We start from the raw sequence: 23100 nt of genomic DNA, 5'->3' as shown, positions 1-23100 counted from the left end.
GAACTTAGTAATACCTTTAAAATTATGTCTGTTATTTTAAAAATAACTTTGCTAGAATTTAAGTAATTTAGCAATATTCATGCATGGTTGTTCTTGATAATAGTAAAAATATTATTCAACAGAAGTATGTACATTATCATAAATATAGACTTTTTTGAGGTACAAAACCCCTACCTCAGCGGAATTTTACATTTTGCACTTTTTTGGTAAGCGTACTTTCAAAATTCCTTTGTAGACATTTAAAACCTAAACTGCATGATCAAGAGACCAAAATCTTGTTTGTCTGATTTATGGTTCTTGTTTACTAGAATTTGTTGGGGTTTTTTTCCTAAGCTTACTTAACACCAAGTCTTGGACCCCTCCTTTTCAAAGGAGGATCTAAATGGTCATGAGACATCAAGATGAGCTGCATCTATCTCTTTTTTCCCTGGCAGAGAGTGTGGATCAATTTCTGGATAAGTTTTCTGCCTCTCCTCTCTCAACTGCAAGCAATCCTGCATGGGAGGCGAATCTGTCGTTTTGAACAGCTTGCAGGATCGGGTGTATGTGTCCCCTTATCTGACTAGCAGGGATGGGAAGATCTGCAGCTCCAGTTTTAGCTTCATGTGAAATTACTAATCAGCTTACTGCAAATACTTCAACAAGTCTTCCAGAGAGAAATTGGTACCGCTGCTTCTTGAGTTTAAGGAAGAAGATAAATAAAAACATTACAAGAATGAAATTATGCCATATATGATAAAAAAGCAGTACAAAGTATCCACATTTTTTGTTGCTCTACCCTGAAGCTTTAAGAATGGGCTGATACATCCCAGAATACTTAAATACTTCAGCATAAGCAGGGCAAAAGAAGCCAACAAATCCCAGATCATCGGTTAATTGTAGTACATGCATTAAACCTTTCACAAATGAAATTGTGCTGTAGTGAAGACTATTTTGGAAAAAAAGGAAAAAAAATTACTAAACCAAGGGGAAAAAAAATGACTCTAAATGGGACAAAATAGCAGATCTATTGGAAACATGACAAAAACAGGATGTTAACGAAAAAAATTAAGTGAAGTCAACAAGGTTACACATAAGTAACACCTTAACATTAAAAGAAATCTATTTTCCATTTTGACCCAGAAACCTCTTCCATTAATTACTAAAATCTATTTACACAGTGACTAGATAAAATCAATCTGATTGTTCACCCTATTTTTGGCTGACTTTCTATGGTCTCTGAGCATTCAACAGACTGGCTCTAGAGGAGTCTATGTTTAGATGGTCTGAGTTTCCATGTTTTGCCACCTATCCTAGCCATGATTTCTGGTATGCAAGCTCTTCTGCACTGGATATGCAGTATTTGGTTCCTGGCTCTGTCCCCTTGTCCCCAACAGAGACACGTATGGAGGCCATGCTTCCTTTCAACCATATATGGAGGCAAAGCATCTCTACTGGTATCTCTACTGAGTTTGTTATGAGGGGTTCTGACAGGCCCCATGGCTGAGCTCTCTTACATTAACCAGACCTGGAGCACAGCACAACAGTAATAGAAAAGAAGGACAAACTGAGAAAAGTAGATGGATGACAGGCAGTCCTTGGAAAACTGGGAGAGACACACACTTTCTTCTACATGTATTCCCATTCCTCCTAGGAACATCAGGTAGCTTCCGAAAGAAGTGATATCAATACATTATACATTGATATCAATACATTATTTTTCTTCCAAAATGGTAAAATATCCACAACATTTGTGCCAGTCAGTTCAGCAAAGACACAGACAGAAATATGGAAAATTTGTATTCTGTCTTGGAGAACACCTCCTGTTAGGTAGGCAGAACCTTGCACAACAGAAGAGAAAATCCAACTGGATCAACTGTGAATGGCTGGAGGTAACCACAGAGGGAAAATTTCTGAGACTCAGGTGTGTGCTTGGCTTTAATTTCAGTAAACAGAAACTGCAGAAATAAGCGGAGACTGTTTAATTAAAAAACATCATCTTGACCAGGTGACTTATTTCTTTATCTTGTATCTGGGACAGCTGAACACTATCAATTTATTATTATGATCTTACCAAATTTAGGACACAATCCAGAGTTGAATTTTCTATGCAGACTAAAAAAAGATGCATATTTCTCTCCTGTATTTAACCACATCCAAATTAGCTTTTATGTGAATCTCCACCTACCTCAGCATATAGACATCAAAGAATCATATTAATTTTCTTACAGCATAGTCTGCCCCAGTCTTGAATGCATTTTCAGCTATGGTTCTCTGGCAGCAGTGTGCCATTAATTAAAACAATCAAGTTCTCATCAGAGGACAGAAAATTACTCAGGACTTGCAAGGCACCCAGAACTAAGCCTGGTTTAATTTGATTTTAGACACACCACTAGCACTTTTATCTGGTGGTCTGGCCTTGGCTCTCAAGGGAACCTCTACCATGTTTCCGCATGAAGAAGGGATGCTAGTGAACAGCAGCAATGAGTTTTCCTCTCTAATCTCAGCTGGCAAAGGCTGCTGGCTTCAAGTACTTACTTGAAGGGCTTTTCCCCAGTGTGTGTCCGGATGTGATTGTTGAGTGTTGTGGCACCAGCAAAGGCACGACCACAGTAGCCACACTTGAAAGGCCTGTCACTGGAGTGCGTAACTACATGGTTCCTCAGCTCTGAAGGTTGGGAGAAAGACTGGGAGCAGTGACCACACTGGTAGGGCCTGCAATGGGAAGCAGAAATGCCATGCTGTTAGTACTTCCTATTGATGTGAGCAGGAAACCGTAAGGAGAGGAACATTTAGTCTTCCCAGTAATTTCCAAAGAGAACTTCGGGTGCACTTCTGTGGGGCTTTCTTAGGAGACACATACCCAAAACTTCGTGATCTCTTTAGCAAATGTGAAATGCTTATGCAGGAACTGACTAAGAGACTATGGGCATCATTCCCCACGAAACACCATTCAGCAAGCTAGTGAGCCTTCACTACACATCATATACCTGCCTTATTTCTCCCAAACTCAACGTGGTACTCCTTAGTCACAAAAAACGCCTCATACATCAGAGCTAAGAGACTCATGAAATCCTCTGTCTCTTGGTGCCAGCTACACTCTTAACTACAAATGCATGTCTGATTGTTATATCTATATCTTAGTTGGATTCTGTGACTGTTAGCAATTAAATTCTTCATATTGCTTTGGAGGAATCTCGATTTTTTGAGATCACCATTTTCGATGAGACACATTGATAAAAGTAACCACCATGTTACAATTACCTATTTTCTTACTGCTATTGAAAATATTTGCATTTCATTAACACATTTTTCGCATCCAGACTGAAAATATCTTTCTTGTGATCTTGAAATTAAACCCAGAACTTAGGTTTTGAACACCAGTTTGTTAAAAACAAACATAACAAACAAAACTGACTGATATGTTACAAATCCAGAATCATAACAAACAGACTGCAAACAGAAAGAAAAGGATACAAGACAGCAAGGTAAGGAAGGACTGCTGAAATGCAAATATCATTGCTAACTAAAATAAAATGTGAAGAAACAATGTCTGTATCTTTCTGTTTGGTAAAAGTGATTTAATATCAACATCCTGCAGGGTTTTTTCCTTTTCACATTTGATTTAAGTTAGTGATAGAGTCCTATCTGTTCATCAGAATTTTTGTTAAGAAAATTAAGAATTTTTCTAGAGGGATATTAATGAAATATTTACCCTGCACAACATTTTAAGGCACAGCTCTTGATGTCTGCATTTCTAGAGCCATTGGACAACACCACCTTAATTGCTCTCTCTTTAATAAATGTGTATGTTTAAATGGCTGGAAACCAAAACTAAAGGGAAAGAGACAATGGTGACCAAGCATGTATAATTCAATTAAGTGCAAAATAAAGTGAACTATCTCATTTGTCAAGTGAACTGCTTAATTGTGGCTACTTGCATCACTGAACACAAATACTATTATTTTACAGTGCTTCAGAGCACTGAACTCTGATTGTAGAATTTTTTAGCTTGATTAATAGCTCAGTATTGGTCAATAACTCAATATCTTACAATTTTAATTATTTACATTTGAAAATCTAACTGCTTTCCAACAAGTCTGAAAGAAATATATAAAAGCTGTGGGAAGGTTACTTAACCTAGATGATGTGGCCCTTAAAAAATATAAGAATACATGTAAAATAATGTTTTAAGAAAAAAAAAACACTGAATATCTGTTTCTCTTATTGGAAGACAAGTTATAGTGTGCCCAGTCTTCTTCCTTGAAGTGCACAGTTAATTTGCACAGAAAATAAATATTTATCAAACTCACCATGAAAATTCAAGTGCTGGTAAAACAAAGATGATTTGTGAATGCAGATCTATTTATTTGGGTATTTTTACATCAAACACTTTAAAGTGAAAAGAATACATAAAGATATTCTGGATCCCAGAAACATTGATTTTTTTTAATAGTGAAAGGGATCATTAACATCTATTAGCCTCTGGTTATCTATTTTTAACAGCTCCCACAATAAATGATACAACACTACATAAAACCAATTAATCTTTTATTTTTTTAACAGTCAATGTGATTAATTTCATACAATGAAAAGTTACATACAGTAACTTGTCTGTAAATTGTCAAAATTTCAAACCCGTTATAACTGAACATTGTGATGCCAAGCAAAATGTTTTACCCCCTACACTGGCTCAAAACAAATTTCTTGTTTACAAAGGATATAAATATGTGTACTCAGAATATATTTCACTAGCTGATGCTCAAGAAAAGGAGCCCTACAAAAAATCACCTACTGTTAGATCGCTTTAACTCTATTTTTTCCATTCATCTATATCTTGGGAGAACTATTGAAGAAGTTACCTTTCTCTTTGCAGGGGATGCATTTCTCCAGTTTATATACAGATGACTCTGACTAATATTAAAATGGGCAGAATAAGTAATTTTTTCAAGCTAGATGCATGGTACACATTAAACAAAGCTAATTTTAAAAAGAGCCTATAAGTGCATTGAAATACTATAACAGTTTTAAAATGCTGTACCTAATTTGCATAACTGCAGATTAAAATATGCTAAATTTTTACAACTTTTGGATACTACTATTTTTTCCAAGAGCAAAAAAAGTCATTCAATAAGTATTGAAGTTATCATTTTGTTCTCTGGTAACCATTTTACTGTGCTCAGAAATTTTTCTTGGCAGAAAATGAAATCAATATGTTGTTTTGAAAAAAAATGAAAGTGGTGCAGAAGGACTGAACACAAGCAGTACTCGGTTCAGTGAGTAAATTAACACAGGCAGAGCAGGCTTGTCCTTGATGTAGCCATTATGTCTCTGCCGTCACTTTGGTCTGCACTGGGATAATGAATTAAGATGGTGACCTCTTTATAGCAGAGGTTTGTAGACAGAAGGAACAGGTACATAGTGACAAAACCAGTGGTCTTCATAGGCTGTGTTGTCAAAGATGTGCTGCCAGACTGAATGTAGTCCTGGCCCAGAAAAACTCATTTCCACTGGAATAACGGAGGACATATTGTACCTCCTTGAGCTCCAAGGTATCCATATGAATATAAACATACCTGTGTCACTGCCCAGATGTGTACTGATGCTCCAGAAAATTAATGTTCAAACAAAATGGATGTCAGTCACTTCATAAAAAGCCTACATAACTAAACTATTCCTTTGCAGACGTACAGGCAGATTTGCAAGCACAAAAATAATCATTTAGAAGAAACAGGTGTAGCAGGGCCTCAAAATACATGCTGACTATCTGAAGAAATATTTTTTTCTATAAAAATTTGTTCTCCAGCTATCATGTACCAGAAACAACATAGTTTTGAAAGTCTTCATAACTGCATTTTCTACAAAGGATCTTGTAGACCCTTCTATATGTAGCCTGATCAAAATCTTCTCATATAGTATTTTTAGATTACATTTAATAACAGCTAAACTGATGTATAGCAGTGTGCAGATGAGAATGATGTACTGACAGCCATCAAAAGCAGTTCTAATGCTCTCCATTAAACACCTAGCTGCATATTTTTCTAGTTGTCTGTCTTCCTGTCTGAGCCTAAAGCAAGGGTTTACTTATCTAGAAGCAAATTCTTCTGTTAGAAAAATTATGTTGTTGTCATTTACCCCACACACCATCAATCACCTCTATAGGTTTACTAACATGTAGAGTCTACCAGCTTTTTCTAGAGACCCTAATTTTACAGTCCCTGACTATATGATGTCCCATTATAGGAATACAGGCCATTTAAAGTGAAATTCAGAGAGGAGTAACTGTAATGTAATAGCTGCATGTTTTGTAGTTATTTAGATTTTGAGCTTTTCCAAGTTTTTCAGTTAATTTTCAAAAAATAAACCAGTCAAGAATACTTTATTCCTAATTCAGACAACTCATAAATGATTTTGCTGTTTGGTGATGTTTTTTCACATGTTACTGTTTTCTCACTTTTGTAGCTGACTTTTTCTGCATGAACTACATCACATATAGGACCAGTACAAAGCTCCTGTGAGGCTTACTGAACCTCACCAAAGCTCATGCTTTGTTCAGGGGATGGGGAACCCTTAAACACGCACAAAGCATATTAAGGGATAACAATAGGAAAATCTGTATCTTTGCACCTGAAGTAGTTGCTGACAGACAACTCTATGTTTGGTTCGTTTTAGATTTTAATTTAGCAAAAGTGACATAGCCTTTCATTATTTGTCTTGTACTGTTCCTTTGCTAGAACAATATATGTTCCAACTTGTGAATCCAAAGTTCATCCAGACAATCTAAACTTATTTTCTACATCATAAATAATTAATTGTCAGAATTATTAGAATCCTGAAAAATCTTACAATTATTTTCCACTGAATTTTCAAATGCTTTTCTTTATGAGGGACAGGTTTCTTAGTGAGGCCTCTTCAGAAGTGAATTTACTGTTTTCAAGGGTCATGTGGAATCCCAGAGCAATCCTTAGAAGAATTGCTTGTAATGGTCTGCTCCTGAATACCTGTAACTCTATCATTTAAACACTGTCAGATCAGATAGACAAAATAGCACATTGCTGTAATTTTTTCCCCTTAGAAAAAGCTAGAAAAGCACCAGCTGAAAGAAGACAGACTGTCATGCAATTGAAAATGCATTTTTCCTTGTTGAGGACTAAGAAGGGAAAAAACAATTTGATTGATGTCAGGATCTCAAAATGCGGGTTTCATGGTGTGACAGGGGAAAAGCTGTCATACCACAGTCTCTGCAAAAAAATGAAATCAGGGCACATTGAAATAGGGCCAGAATCAGCTTTCAAGGTGAGGCCTTCATACAACACACAGCGCTAAGAGCGCAGCTGCAATCGGAGGAGTTAGGTAAGAACTGTCCTTAAGTAAAGGTATTTTGGAAGGATGCCACCTTCTAACAAGTTGAACTAAGAGGCTGGAGAACAAAGTGACACCCAAGGATACTAGTGGCTTGCACAGAGAAGCATTCACTACCTCCAGACTCCACATCCCCTATGACCTTGCTGTTCCCCTTCTTAAACACAGCTACTGTCCCGAGCACTTCAGGCACCACACAGCAGCAGGGATGACAGAGCTGGACCCACTGAGAGTTCTGGGATTTCCTCCTACAATTATTTGTGGAGAAACTAGCAAAAGCAGAAAGTTAGAGTACTTGAAGCATTTTCAAACTTCTGAAGCTGTTGGGGAGAGGTGCTGCTCTGTACACCCTTATTTAGTATTAAGTGACTACTGGGAGTTTGCAAATTTTTGTGAAAACATTATGCAGGAACAAGCATTAAATTCAGCATGATGTTTACTTTAATTGAACAATATTGCATAGGCACTCTATAAACAGACAACTCTTGCCTACAACATTTACTTTTTTTAGGTCTAGTTTAGGAGACGTTTAAATTAATTAATGGGGAGAACATCAAGGTCAAAGACACAGAACTGATAAAGATAAACATAAAATGGGCTGAGTCATGATTTTAGAGAAATGGATCTATTAAATTGGCAACTTCAAACTCCAAGCTCCTTTTTTTTAAAAAACCTCACAATTTAATATTGAAATGCTACAGCAAAACATGAGTACAAGATCTTTTGAGCAAACAACAATTGTGAGGGCCAGATAACATCCACAACCTATCAGCCACAGACACACTTATAGCGTGGGTTTTCGCTCAGATTATTAGTTTAAATACATGGCAATCAATGAGAATATATATCAGAGAGATATACACATTATATATGAAAATGTGCCACAGACAGGTTTTAGGAACTACAGTCATCGGCACAAATACATCCTGAATCTAGTGATCATAGTGAGAAAGAAGAAAGATGTAATCAAAAGAAACTTCATCATTATCAGAAAAATGGTTGCTGTTAAAAAAAAAGAAAAAATTTTAAAATATTGCTCTAAAAATGTTTCACTGTGAACAAAGGCTTTTGGTTACCCCTTCCTGAAGCCCCCGCAAATAGGATTGTTGGGAACTTCTGTAGCAGGGGGAAGAAAAAAACAAAACAAGACAAATCCCCAAAACAAAAACCAGAAGACAAAATAAATAGTTCCTCAAAGAGCTTCTGCCTGGGCGAGGCTTAAAAAAAGTCTCAAAGGCTCAGAAAGTCACAGAATTCAAATTTTGATATATTTAAATCTCCACCTACCATACCAAATCCAGCTCTAATTACAATTAAGTTCAAAGAGGAGACCTACAAAATACAACAAGGTAAAAAAAACTCGGTGGAAAGGGAAAAGTAAACTCCAAGAAAACCAGACTTAAATTTCATTTTAATTTAAATCAAAATCTTTATCTTAATCTAAAATAAAAACCACAGCAGATTATTTTAATAATTCTCCTATTCTGGATTTATCATTTTTTAAAAATATTTTTAATTATTAAATCACCTGCCTGTTAAATAGGACCATGTTTTTCTTACTGTATGATGGAACTAAGTGTATTTTGGCCTTTTTTTTGTCTGCTGTCATCCAGATATTTTCCGATCTTCAGTGGCTTTAAAGTAATTTAATTTTTTTAATTTCTCAAGCCCCAAGTAGTCTGCTTTTCTCAAATTTCAGTCCATGAATTGGACTCCTGTAGGGATTCAAAGATGTTTTCTCTGCCTCATGCTGTAGATAATCAGCATTGTTGAAAAACAAACACCAAGTCAGAACAGATAGTCTAAGTCATTTCCTAGAGAAGACAGGCCTTGCTGCTTCAGTCACATCAAAGATACAGTGGCTGGTGTGCTCACAAATTGCTGACAATAAATGGGGAGCTGTTTATCAGCTGGAGCAATGCTGCAGATATCATTGAGAAAATACAAACCAGAGTTGCACCCAGTATTTAAGTCTGGCAAGCAGGTACTCTTTCACAAATCATTCCCTATTTTCTTGTCTCAAGGAAGTTTTGTACAACACTTCAGGAATTTTTTATCTGGAGAAATCCAATATGTTTACGAAACAAAAGACAACCCTTTTCCAGTCACTGTATCATTAAATAGCTGATATACCTGCACCTGCTAAAAGACAAAAAGCTGCCTGTGATATAAGCTCAACCTGTAATGATTCTAACCAGGGTTATAAGAACCCAGATCCTAGGGTAGTTATGACTTGCAGTAACTGCTGGTCTGGTAATTTCAAACAGTGAATGAATTACAGTGAGCTTAAACCGATTCATGTGACTGACATCCCACATAATGCTGTAAAAAAAACCTACCGGGAAACACTTTACAGCAGTTATGTTGATGACACACCTCACAAGAACAAAGAAGGCTTTACAAAACTAGCCTACACAAGGAGTCTGCACAATTTATTTTATGAAAACATAGAGATGTAAGCCATTTTTCAGTACAGAGGGAACATGGGTATCAGAACAGAGCACTTCAGTACCTAGTATTTATGCTACAGATTGATCCTAAGTGTATATTGCAAGCTCTTTAAGGTTTCATTCTCTCTATTTAAGAAAAGAAAAAGTTTCTTAAGAACTGGATCAACAAAATCCAACAAGCCAAAGAGGAAATCAGCTAAATTAGCAAGTACCAATACTGAGAAAAAGGCATTAGATGTTATGTTTCAAATCTTTGTAAAAGCTTCTGGGATACAACACAACTCAGAGTCTTTACTTACCTCCTCTTCACCCTGCTGAGTCCTTTCTCTAATCACCCTTTGCTTTCTTTGCTCCTGGGAGAGACAACTTGTCTTCTAATCTAGATAATTTTCCAACTATGCTAAAAAACCTCTACATTTTCTTGTCGAATCTATTCTGCATGGACGAATTAGGTAGGCACAAGAGAGACAAAACAGTAAGACATCATGCATCAGTAACCTGCTAATGAGGGTGTTCACTTCTAAGGGGGAAGACTTAAGATCCAACTTGTGTTCCAAGCAATATTTGACACAACATACTTTGGAGAAAATAAATAAAAATAAAACCCAAAATCTCTCACCTCCAAGATGACACACCTAATTGTAGGATAGACTTTTCCTCATTTCTCTGGCAAAATGAATCTTTAACTATACCTTAGAGCACAGAACAGCCCCATTAGGGGACACTTTTCTTGCATTAGTTACTATCCGCAGCTTAGTTCTTCATAAAGGAAGACACAGGCTCAAGTGAAGGAAAGATTGAAATGAAGGTGTCACACCTTGTTGGATGAATCACTCAAAAAGCATGTGAGGGAGCCTCACAACATCCCTCTTCTAGACTCCCTGACTCAGCATTTTATGTTTGACAATATGCTTAGGATTTTTTGATACTGGAAACATAAGACTCCATGAAACTTAGGAAAGTGGACCTTTCAGGACCTACATTCTACATTGTGGCCTTTAAATTGACAGTTGTGTCCTCAGCTTCCTTAGCATGGTGTTTGTTTCTGTTAAGGCCAACATAAAATTCAGAAAATGCAGAAAGGGCTTATTTGCATTCATGGTATTATCAACTCTCTAAATTCTGTGAAGATCTGCATAGTATCTAGTTTGCCCCTAGCATGCCTGACATTTCTTCCTGAAAAGCTGGATTTACGCTCCAGTATCTTCACACTCACAGAATCACACAAGCATATGTGTACACATAGATAACCAGGTACACAAAGAGACATAGACATGCATACAAACACATGCACAGAATCACTGTTGACTCTTTTTCGGTAGTGTTTTGTTGAATGTAATTAACAACTAAATGCTGGTTTTGGAACATCCTTCCAGGGATTCAGTTGTTCTGCTCAAACTTTCTTCACAGCTGAAGAAGACAAAATTGGCAGCCTTTTTTATTGAATTAATTTGATTTTTGTCTTTTGTCCTGCCAGCTATCAAAATTGTCAAATAAACCAGCTTTGATTCATAAATAATGGTTCCATTATATTTACTGTGCCACCGGTCAGAGTACCTGAAATTTTAATTCACTTGTTCAGCTAAATTTCATCCTCAGTTCACAGCCATAAAATTCTGTATTGACAAACTTTCAAACCAACTTTGACTCTGAGGTATCTAGTCAACATTTTTCTTCTGTGTGGATATTAGTTTATTGAATAAGTGGCATCTGTTTTCCTCCACATCACTAGTGGTGTAGGTATTTCCTTTTGACAGCTTTGCACGATTTATGGGTTTGTATGCTCTGAAGAAAAATAGTACTAAGCAAAAAATTCCAATTCATTACCTCTTAGTACTTAATTAAGTTCATACACATTGCACACTATAGGTGAACCCTGAAATGACTGTGACAGCCACTGAGCTGCAAGTTAGATTATCTCTGGAAGACATAGAGACTTTTAATTATCTTGAACTCATTTTTCCAGCTATGATATTCATATATTTTTCTTCTATTTTGTTGTCTCCATCAGATGTACCAAACCATTCCAAAAACAAGATTATATCCTTAGCTATTTTCTTTTATCTGCACATTTAGGCACCAAGTGTTTTTACAAATAGTGAAGTCAAGCAATGGTTTTTATCGGCTTACTTCACACAGCTGAAGATGAATTATGTCGTACAGGCTCATCCTAATAATGGTTTGGTTTTGGAAATGATAACAGCTTGATAAAAGAAGAAAGCAGTGGATCTGGCTATCAGTAGATACAGAAATAAAGAGAGCCTGGGCTTTACCTGTCAGGGTTCTGCGTACACACATGCATCTGTAAGAGGATCCGCTGGGTGAAAGTCTTAAAGCATTGCCCACATTTCCAAAGATGCCAGTCACTGAACTCAGAATTTAGTTGGCTTGTTGAAGTTGGGCTTGCAAGAACTCGTTGGTTTTTGACACTGATCTGGTTAAATCCTGACTCGATGGACCCAGACTTATCCAGGAGAGAAAAATTTCTGCTACACGGAGTCTGTGGAAATACTACGGATCGCTGTGGAGTGGCAGGGGATAGTTTGCTACTTTTATTAAATGGCTGTAGGGTGTCTTGTCTGGACATGGCCTCCATTACAGTCGAAGGGACATTCACTGGGAGAAAACAAGAAAAGTAAATAAGATCCTTTTTATGCCTTTTTAAAACTAATACAGTGTTGGGAGACACCAAAAAAATTACCAACATCTATTTTCTTGACACTAGAATTAAACAACTTTATTTTAACAATGCACAAAAAATGGTCTTGAATGAGACAATGATCTAAATGGATGATGCTGATTCTGTGACACTGAAATGAAAATTCAGGTAAAGGGGTGTCTGAGACTGAAAGGACTCAGAGAAGCCTGACCGTGATATACATTTATTGCACATGGGATTTCCATCTGAAAGAAAGTGCTGCTGCACTTCTGATACCCTGACTCTGCATGTTGCAGTCAGCATGTCCAATTGTTATATCACAGAGAAGCATGAATTCTGAGAGCATGGGAAAAAAAAATCCTTGCTCCTACACTCCTTGAGATACAACAGGGCTTAAATATCTACTGCAGCAATAGTTCTCTTATTCTTTTAAAGGGCAGCCACTAAGGATATTATAGTATTATATCTCACAGAGTCACACATCCAATACAGTACAAAGCCAATGACTCCACTATGTCTTATATGATTAAGGCTAATAATAACAATTGGATCAACACAAGACAACACAAAGTATAGGCAGAGATATCTTTGTGCATCAATTGTCCACCTACAAAATATGAACAAAAATTTTTTCTAGTCCCATGAAGATCTGAAAATTATCAATTAACTATGGCTTATGAGGCACTCAGATATTTCAGCAACAAATATAATATACTGTCCTCACAAAAAAGTGATTTAGTGCTGAATTTGAACGTTGCATGATGAAGAAGGCAGAAGGTCAAATGTATAGAAGAAAGTTGAACAGCTGCCTCACTCCTTGAGTACCATCTAGATAATGCAGTGAATGAAGCAAGGGTCCTATGGAAAAAAGGGGTCGGCTAATGAAATACTGTAACACAATGCAAAAATAAATGTAATTTAGGTCACCTGGGTCCAGTACCTTCTCATGTTTTCTAATGTCATGCTCAACCTCAGGAGATAATATTTTAATCAGGATTTTAAAATTAACTATTGTATGCATATGTCTATGTCTACATATGTTCACACCTTTAGCTGCTGTCACAAAGTATTTGTATGTACATATCCACACATAGGTATATAGCACCTACTAAACAGGTGGTTAGAAACTGCAGCTTTTTTTAGGTAAATCATGATGATAGATTTCTAAGAACAAATATGAGAATTACATTTCAGTTGTGAGCTGGAATCCTTCACCAGTATTTAATATACAATTAAAAAGTAATACATACTAATATTTTGATAAAATGTTAAATAATGAAAGTTACTTCACAGAGTTATGTTTTAATATCTTCATCAATCATAATGATTCCAATATTATAATATCACATGCTATTTAATTTATTTAAGTTGAGGTCCTTCCTAAGCTATTCTTTTCTGGAGTATCTGAGGACCTGATTTCTAAGTAGAGTTACATCGATGGGACTGCCCATCACAAGTTTTCAGACCTATAATGCATCATCTATGTCTCTTCAGTACAAGGGACAATTTGTATACTTTCATTTTGCCCCAATACTCCCACACAAGAAGCACCCTTTTTTTTTGTAATTGTGTTCATAAAAGTCCACAGAAGCAGTAAGATCAGGATATTAAAGACCTAAGTAACAAAAGCAGAGTTTGTACTGGGTTAAAATACCCCTATGCAGAACATAAGCAGAAGGTCTACTCTGAGGGCTTAAGTGGCACGTAACCCAGTCTGCAGTTGGCTCAATGCTCAGAGATAATATTCATCAACTCGTGTCAGATTATCTCTGAATGAAACTGTAGTTTCTCTCACAGCAAAATAGCAAACGATAATATTTAGAGATTTTAGCCATAATGCTTTGTTTTTCAAATAAAGGTTTTGTAAACTTCAGCTCATGAAAGAAAAAAAAAATATTTCTATATTGTACACTGCAAAGCATGAGTTTTATCAGCAAACATTATTGCAAGTAATTATATTTCTTTTAAACTTTTCTCAAGACCAACAGATTTGAAAACTTAAAATGAGAAAGGATGTTTATTTTTGACAGTTTAATCCCTGTTATCTTGCTGTTTTATTGCTGCATGGTTCAGTATTTAAGTTGTTACAAGACACGAGTTCATCCCAGCACTGCAGTTTAAGTATCCAAGTACCTGACCAAAAAAATACATTGATTAAATTGATTAAGCATGGTCAGCCACAGGGTTACTTTAGATCAAAGTCAATCAGGCATCCATTATTGGTTTCTTCCACCACCTGTCAAAATGGAAGAGAGGTCTTTGATGCAAGCTCTAATCAAGTTCCACGCACAGTGAAACTGAAGGGCATGATTGGATCACCCATTCCCATTACAGACAAAGGTATCCAACACTAGATTGCACTGGGTCTGTGTTATGTTACATGTTTAATTTTGTGATGATTCCTAGAAAACTAAAAATAAAATATTGAGAAAGGATAGAAGAATGGATGGAAATGGGGATGGCCAGGAGGTTCATTGTAATTTCAAGCTACTTACACTCAGTTTATATTTAGAAGAAATGGCTTTTACCTTTTAACCACAATAATCTCATCTCTACAATCAGTCAGACAAAGTTTTTCTCTGCATACTCACTGGTAATAGAATGACGAATCACTAACAGAGGCCTCGTGGACCTGCAATACATTACTGGTTTGGCAAGACAGTGTTCTGTGATAGATCTGATAACAATGGAGAGGGCAAAGCAAATTGGTTAAGAATAGACTAGGAATGAATCCCTTATAAGGAGGAGTGATTCTACACACTACCAAGCTATGTGGGGCTGTTGTGGTGGGAAATCTGCTATTTATTTGCACATATCTGCACACTTCCAAACACCTCAATTTATTTAGGTAACCATACCATGATTTTGCACAGCTTAAGTGTATCAGCTTCAGGTTTTATTTTGTACACATCAAGCTTACCTTAAACATATAATACTTTAATTTAGTATGTCTTGAAATACTCTAGGAATATAGCTGATTGGATATGAAATAGGAATTCTGGTTTACACAGGTAGAAATGCAAGGAAGAACTTACAATTTTCATCTTGTGCAATGCACTGGAGAGGAATTCCAAAGAAAGATGTGTAGCTGTCATTGTACCACACCAACAGTTCAGTGCCCCTCGGGATATCTATACAAGCACGATAGAATATATTTGACCTAATCAAGAGAAAAATAAAAAATTACCTAATTTAGGAATAGAATGTTCTCCTCTTATACACAGTATTGCAATATAAATGCATTGTTTTGGAAGCATTTCTGCAGATAACTAAATGAATAAATTACTGAGTAAAAATCAAATCTATCATTAGGGAAGAACTTCTGTCCTGTAGCACAAGCTAACAAAGAGCTTACAGGCACTTTGTACCTAACATAATTTAAACACTAAGATTTTATGACAAGACAGATATTTTCTTGCAATGTGCCTTTTAAAGTGAATTTAGGTATGTTACATTTTTTCACACAGTACAAACATCAGAGTGGTACACAAAGTTTACTAAGTTCAGCCATTTAAACAGTTCAGCATTTGTCATCTAAGCTAAAGTTAACATATTTTAGGGGTAAACAGACCACAGTTCTTTCATTTGAGTGAGTTCTTTTAGCAAGAAATTTGTAGTCACATGATGTGGCCTTCCATTACAGCAATAAACCACCAGAAAGAGAGATCTTGGGTTGTTTAAGTAGAATAGACTTTGGCTTAGGGAAATAAAAAAATGGGGTTAATCTGCACATGCAACCATAAGATTTTCCCCTGTATGGCACATGAGGGTAACATCAATGATCCTTCAGGAAGTATAGATTAGTTTTACCATAAATGTGATATCTTACCACATTGCTCTGTGGGAAAAGACTGTGGATATTCCTAGACCACTGAACTGGGAGTTGAGGGAAAAAAAAAAAAAAAGGAAAAATCCTAGATTCTCTAGCATAAAAGCAAGAACCTTATTCTGAGCTTGCACTGATGTAAATAGCTTCAGAGTGATACTTCTTCAGCAAACAGATTTACATGCAGGCAAAAACTGTGTAAGGTTAGAATCAGGCACAAGATAAAAGAAAAATGTTATCAGTTTGTTGCAGCTTTCCCTTAGGCTTCACATGGGACAGTAAAAACACACTCCTGTGAGATGGATAGAAATTCAATATATACAAGAACACTCCAGTCTCACTGAAGAATTACATACCAAAATGATACAGTCAAAGTACCAAGAAATGACCATTTTTTATAACAGCTTATGTAAGGCAGAAAACCATCTATAGACCAAAAAAAATAATGTTAGGCCTCAACCGGTTTTCTGAGTGAAGAATTGCTACAAACGTTAGCCTGAAGTTCAAGATAAAAGTGTTTAGGGTTGGTAGGCCTTAAATTTAGACTTTCTATAAAGAATTGGCTGTAGCGATGCAATTTGTTCCTTGTATAACACTGCAGACATAAGGAGAATCTTTTACCACATTTTTCATGGCAGTGAGATATGCACTTGTCAACATATTTTGTCACCGCAAAGTGGCTCTTGGCAACAGGATCATAAAGATCAATAAAAAAGTGCAGATTCTCAATATTTTACTAGCAGCTGCAAAAATTTCATTTATCTTGTTATTTTCCTCGCTTACTGCCACCCTGTCTCAGGAGGGCACTGCTAGCTAAGCAGAACGGTTTTCCTACCCTTCCATGAATATCTGACAAAAACTCTCCCCTTTGTGTCTCCCTCTCTCCTTTTCTCCTCCTTCTCTTCTCTTCTCCCTCTCTTTCTTCCCAGAGCTGTGCATTTCATTAATTCTTTCCACTGTCACACAAAAAAATGAAAATCAGAGCCATGCTATAAATTACTAGCATCTCCTAACTTGAGAAAAATTGAGTCTACTTTGTACTTCACCCTTGTAACATTTCATCTCTCAGTTTGGCTTCCCTTAACATAAACACAGCAGCCCGGCAAATGAATGTGCTAAAACCAAATGACACACTTTGCCGCTGAAAGAGCAGAACTGTTTTTGAGCAATGGGTGGTCTGTGAGGCTTGGAGTAGGCAGGGAAAAAAGAAGTGTAAGCGTACACCATCCCTTACAAGCGTGCAGAGCTTCCAAAACTCGCAGAAATCTCTGCATGCTGAAGTACATCAAAGGGATTTTTCCCTTTTCGGATAATATTTCCTTTGCTGACATGTATTTAGTATTGTGGTTGGATGACTCATAAAGATAGCTTCATGGCGTCCCAACGCAGTTGAAGCAGAACACATGCCAACAAACATTATTGTCAGCCTCAAAATAAAAACAAAACGTTCAGTTAAGGGTCAATCAATCAAGAGCACTTTGAAGAAAATTCCATTTAGATATTACAAATCATAACAGAATGAATTTAAACCATCTGACTTTCTGTGAGGAGGACGTCCATGTACAATAAAAATTAGGCCGGTTTTTCAGTATCCAACTTTTCTATTTTCTTACACTTGGATGCAGTCACTAGTGATGGATGCCAGTTTTTTAAATTGTGTTTTTGTAGTTCATTTTATAAAGATCTGAAGTAATCGAAAACAGATCAACAGAGGAAACTCTAAGTAGAAACTCCATCTTGAAAGGAGAGTTGTAAAATCCACTTAATATTGACAGATGTGTAATGACTTTCTCATGCTCACTTTTCATTTAAGTTTGTCATCTATATATGTGTACTCATTTTTTTTCTTATTTTTATATATATATGCGTGTGCACACACCACCACATTGAGAAATAGTTCACAAGATACCTACAAAAATACTCTTTCATTGCAGCAATATTTATTCATTATCCAGCATGTTTATTTAAAATCCAATGGGATTTTAGCTCTAGATATCAGATATTTAAGGGTATAATAAAAGATTTGTAATGTATAAATAGGATTGTTATTTTTTTAACTGTGGCAATATTTAGTCAACTGGCCAGAGAATAAAAAAGCTGAAAATGCAATTGAACAATTTCACCATTGTTAAATTGGAACCCTATGGGATAATCAAACTTTATATGTATTTCATTTTAGCTGGCTTTTGTATGTTTTATTTTTAATTTTAAAGGTACCTGAAATAAGTTTTCTTCCTGAAGAAAAGAAACTCCACTCTCTAAAGCAACTAGGAAAAATCAGGACTGCTCCCTGCAACTGGCAAGCCCAGGGCATTCTTTGATGTGCTTCCTACCACATTTAATAAAGCCAAGCAGTTGCTTCTGATTCTGAGGCAAAAGGTTTGTTTATAGCTGAGATCATGTATTTATGTAATGCACTGTCTAGGTTTTCTGGATCTGTTTGTGAGTACAAAGTAAAATACACCATAATTTCTTTACATTTTTCTTACATTTTGACTTTCTCTAATCAGCGACATAAGGAGGCACAAGCACTGGCAATCTTGGCTAGCAGGTGCACTCAGTGTGTAAGTTTTAGGTGTACACATGTCTCATGACGGACTCTCAGAAAGCCTTTGGGTTCAAAATTCCTCTCCTGCCATTCTTCCCCTTCCTCTAGCACATGGCACCTTTAAGGGCAGAAGATTGCTTGTGTTGGCCTGCTTCTGATCGGACTGTTTGAAAATATGCAGACGGCTCTGTGCGGTGTGGAAGTCACACGAGCAGCCTAGGGCCGTACTTGTTCCCAGGAGCTCCAGGTCCAGCATGCTTACTACAATGGCTTCAGCTCAGGGCAACCAAACTTAAACCCATCTTCACTACACTCTGCAGCTTTTGTATTGCCCCAACCACATCCACAAAAGCTCTGCTACTGTCTTTGCAATCAAAGGCAATAGTACTGGTGACAGCTACGATCTGCCTTTTCACTAAAAATATTTTCAGTTTGTTGCATTGAGTAAATCAAAATGTACTTTACCTGTACTGAACAACAGTTAAGTTCTGTTCCCCGCAGTGCCTTGCACATCGGATATACCTCATCCAGCTTGACTTACTGGGTTCTCCACCATCAATAAAGTGCTGCAGTGTCCCATCTTGGTCATATATCTGGGGGAGATGTCACAAGGTCAAGTAGTTAGAACAAATCATCAGCAATCATTTTCACTGCTCTGCTGATGTCTCTCTGTGCCTTTTCCAGGAATTTATTGCCATGAGATTTGTCATTATATGTACTGAGGCTCTTAAAAATCTACACAGAACAGCAGAAGAGTATTTTGAGGGATGCAAGTTTGTCATGCTTCTTTTATCAAGCCAATCTTTTTGTATTAAACATATTTGTGGTGTCTCAAAGATGTGACCATGTTTCCCAAAGAATATTTAACGTATTTTGACAGGCTGGCCTTAAATAATGAACTGCCAGACAGACAAGAAAATCTGGATGTAAAGCCTGCATTGAAATGGCTGGAACATCTGAGTAAGGGGCAGTAGTAACCTCTAAACAAGTATTCCTTTCCTCACATCTCAGTTGCAGCAAGAGCATGTACTTCAGCAACCTCACATGATACATTAGGGAGTTATAAGATTCATAACACCAAAACAAATGAGACTAGAAGGAAAAACAGAGTTGAAGATGCCTTTAGAAGCTCCCTTGAGACATATAACTTTTGCAGTAGTAAATGAGAGATCAGTCCTGAGCCAGTTACAGTAATTTAAAAAAAAAGACAGTAGTATGTCTCTATTCAGGGATGGTCCCTCTGAAGTCAAAGAATAAAATTGCTGTGAAGGCTCTGAAGTTAAAAGATACATGTTTAATGCATGTTTAAAAGATACATGTTTAATAAAAATATTATCTAGGAAGTGTTATTCTTAGTAAAAGCACATGGTCTAACAAGATTTTTACCTGTTACACAATTACTTTGTTCAACTTCAGAAATGCATCTGAACAGTTAGGTGCTTATCTGAAGCAAACCTGTTCTTCAGATCTTTTGCCCCTCCACAGACACCATCTGCTTTAATGATCTTACCCCAAAAATATTATCCCTTTTGAAACTGCATGAGCCTAAATCAGTGTCTTCTTGAAAGTACTAATTCTGCTAATTAAAGGGGAAGCACATTTATTACATTGAAATGAACATTTCTAGAGCAAGCAAATTAAAAATCTTGCATTTTTGTTTCAATATCAAGAGAATAATCACAGAAATTATGTGACTATTTTCAATATTTCTGATTTATTTGTTTCCTACAATGCACAAAAGAACGTACACAGGAATCAGAATCTAGTTCTTTACTCCACCACATCAGAGTCTCAAATTCAGGAGACAGCCTTGCTTTTGCTTTTGACCAAGAGGGACTGGGAGCAATCAGGAACAATATATCCATTGTTAAAGAATGAGAGACATGGAAGTGTCCACAAAGATATTTATCATTTGTTCCCGAGTGACTGTGACAAGGACTAGGTGGAGCCTGACCAGATGCTCCTGTGTTGGAGAAGCAAGATGCTACACCAACATGCATTGACTGATGGAATAAAGTCAGAGAAATCAGAAGGGGTCCTCAGAGGCAAACAAATGCTCCAGTATGAGGGATTTAATTTATTTTTTATATATAGTAGCTTGTTGATTATCAACAAGGACTTATTCTTATGTAAACATGTTAATGTATGTTGAATATATGAGCAACATATGCTAAACAATAAAAATTTAAAATGGAAATTAAAAAGTTTTATAGGAAATCAGCCTACAGAAAGGAAGAGAAGGAAAAATTAATGACTAACAGTGCTTGCTTGTCTGGGACCATTTTGGCAATATCTATCCAAACAGTCCCAGCACAGTGTTTATTATCTATTCATTTACGTGGTGCTTACTAACATAAAAATATATGGCTTAACGTGAGGCAAACACAATTCCCATAAATAAAGAGCTGATAGCTTCCTAATCCCCAGATGATATGAAACAGGCAAGACAAAGAAGACCGCCATAATCAGTACTGATAGCCAGATCTAGACACAGGGACCTGCTCAAAACTTTGTGTATATGGACGGTCATGAGCTGACAAGAGAAATTAAAACCTGCCATGAAAATGCAGGACTGGAACCTTCTCGGGCCTTGGCCTGGAGTAGGAAGGACTGCTCTACAAGCAAGACTAAACATTTTCAAATGCTTTATTCTTGAAAGTACTGATGAGTACACCAGTGACACTATGCTTTCCTTTCCTGGGGAGATATTACTGACATTGCAGATTAAGCTGCATAGTCAGAATCCATCCCACAGCATTCTCATCCCTGCTCTTAAAGGAATGAAAACCAGCTGTAAGGAAGCAGAAAACCTAACCTTAGAAGGGAAATAGCAACACTTCATTGATTCTGTTAATTTGTCAAATTGCATAATGCAGGTTAAAATCTGAAAAAACTTAACCAATGTGGTTCTTATTATTCCTATTACCATCATGCACCATTTCTTATTCATTTTGCAGTTGCCTAAATCTGGCAACTAGTATATAATTGCCTGAAGAAACTATCATGAGGGAGCAAACCATGACCTACCATGAGAGGAAAAGCAAGAATGTAGCATAAATTGTGACCCCAGGCATTATAGCAAACTATATGGATATACATACTTGTCTGCATCTGTTACTACACAGTATTATTTTAAAAACTACTGCAGAATCTTGTGATAAACTGATGTAACTGAAAATCTGTGACTACCTCAATAGATCACTACATCCATCTAAACTGGCATAACTTTTAGCACATTGCAAGACCTCATGGCAAAGCAAAATACCATTTCTCCAAATCCCTATGGAGAATGCATGTATTTTTTTTCTGTATCTCACAACAGTCATTGGTCTAAGCAGTGGAACTTTGGTTACACATGGAAGTGTTACCTAAACTTCTCACTGGATCTTTTCCCTCTTTTGACACAAAATACTGGGGTTTTGCTGAGTTTTAAGTGGTTTTTTCTTTTCTTTAAATGTTTCAAAGCTTTAAGATTTCTTTTTTATGGTCTGTTCCAATTTTGAGGAATGCACCAGACTGCTGGCAGAGACCAGAATCTGATAAAAAGAGGACCACACTCACCTTCTCATTTAAGATGACTTGTGTTCCTCCTTAGCAGTTCCTATATAGTTAATTAACTTCTTAAGAGGTTCTTGACTATTTACTAGTAGTTCACTGGTATGTTACATAACAAGAGACTAGAATGTGAAGCGTATTATTATTCTACAAATTTCATCCTTTGACTTCAGAATACAACAGAAAGAGTTTCATTTTCCAAGAAAGTAATTCCAAAGTATAACCAACACAATTCAAGTCATTTCTTTTCCTTTTTTAATATTTCTTTCCTTACAAACACCCAAGACATAAATACAGAAAGACATGAGGTATATGATGAAATTTCTTACAGGGTATCACCGATACTCATGACCTACACGCGCATTCCAACAGGGAAATACAGGAAAAAGCAGGCAGGATACCAATACGGTACTAATACGGATCAGGTTCATCTTGTAACAGTGTGCAAATATAAATTAAATATGAAGGACTGGATTTATTACCTGTTGGATTAGTTATTGATAATTATTTGGAGGCTCTAGATACTGAAATTTATAATGACAATGATAATAGCAACACATAGTGGCAACAACATCTCATATAAGTGATGTTCTAAAATCCATGAACAACCATTACTAAGTAAAATAAACAGCAGTTGCTGGAACATCTGTCACTCTGGCAACATACCAAGTCTAGGTAGGACCATGTAAGATTTAAGTAGTATTAATAGATAAGGCAGAGC

The 23100-nt window shown here is 36.5% G+C and overlaps 1 protein-coding gene across 1 annotated transcript in view; it reads right to left on the bottom strand.

Annotated features, from left to right (window-relative positions):
• The window catches only part of PRDM6 (PR/SET domain 6), a 72903-nt gene that overhangs the window by 5173 nt on the left and 44630 nt on the right, over nucleotides 1–23100 (bottom strand). The window contains exons 3-6 of the mRNA XM_074932528.1: nucleotides 19290–19417; nucleotides 15486–15610; nucleotides 12065–12407; nucleotides 2518–2694 (exon numbers count right to left, since the gene is read on the bottom strand). Coding sequence (XP_074788629.1) covers nucleotides 2518–2694; nucleotides 12065–12407; nucleotides 15486–15610; nucleotides 19290–19417 — 773 coding nt within the window. The remainder of the gene's footprint in view (nucleotides 1–2517; nucleotides 2695–12064; nucleotides 12408–15485; nucleotides 15611–19289; nucleotides 19418–23100) is intronic.

This window comes from Athene noctua, chromosome Z (genome assembly GCF_965140245.1).
Source record: "Athene noctua chromosome Z, bAthNoc1.hap1.1, whole genome shotgun sequence".
NCBI lineage: Eukaryota > Metazoa > Chordata > Aves > Strigiformes > Strigidae > Athene > Athene noctua.
This window is presented reverse-complemented; position numbering and strand designations above follow the sequence as displayed.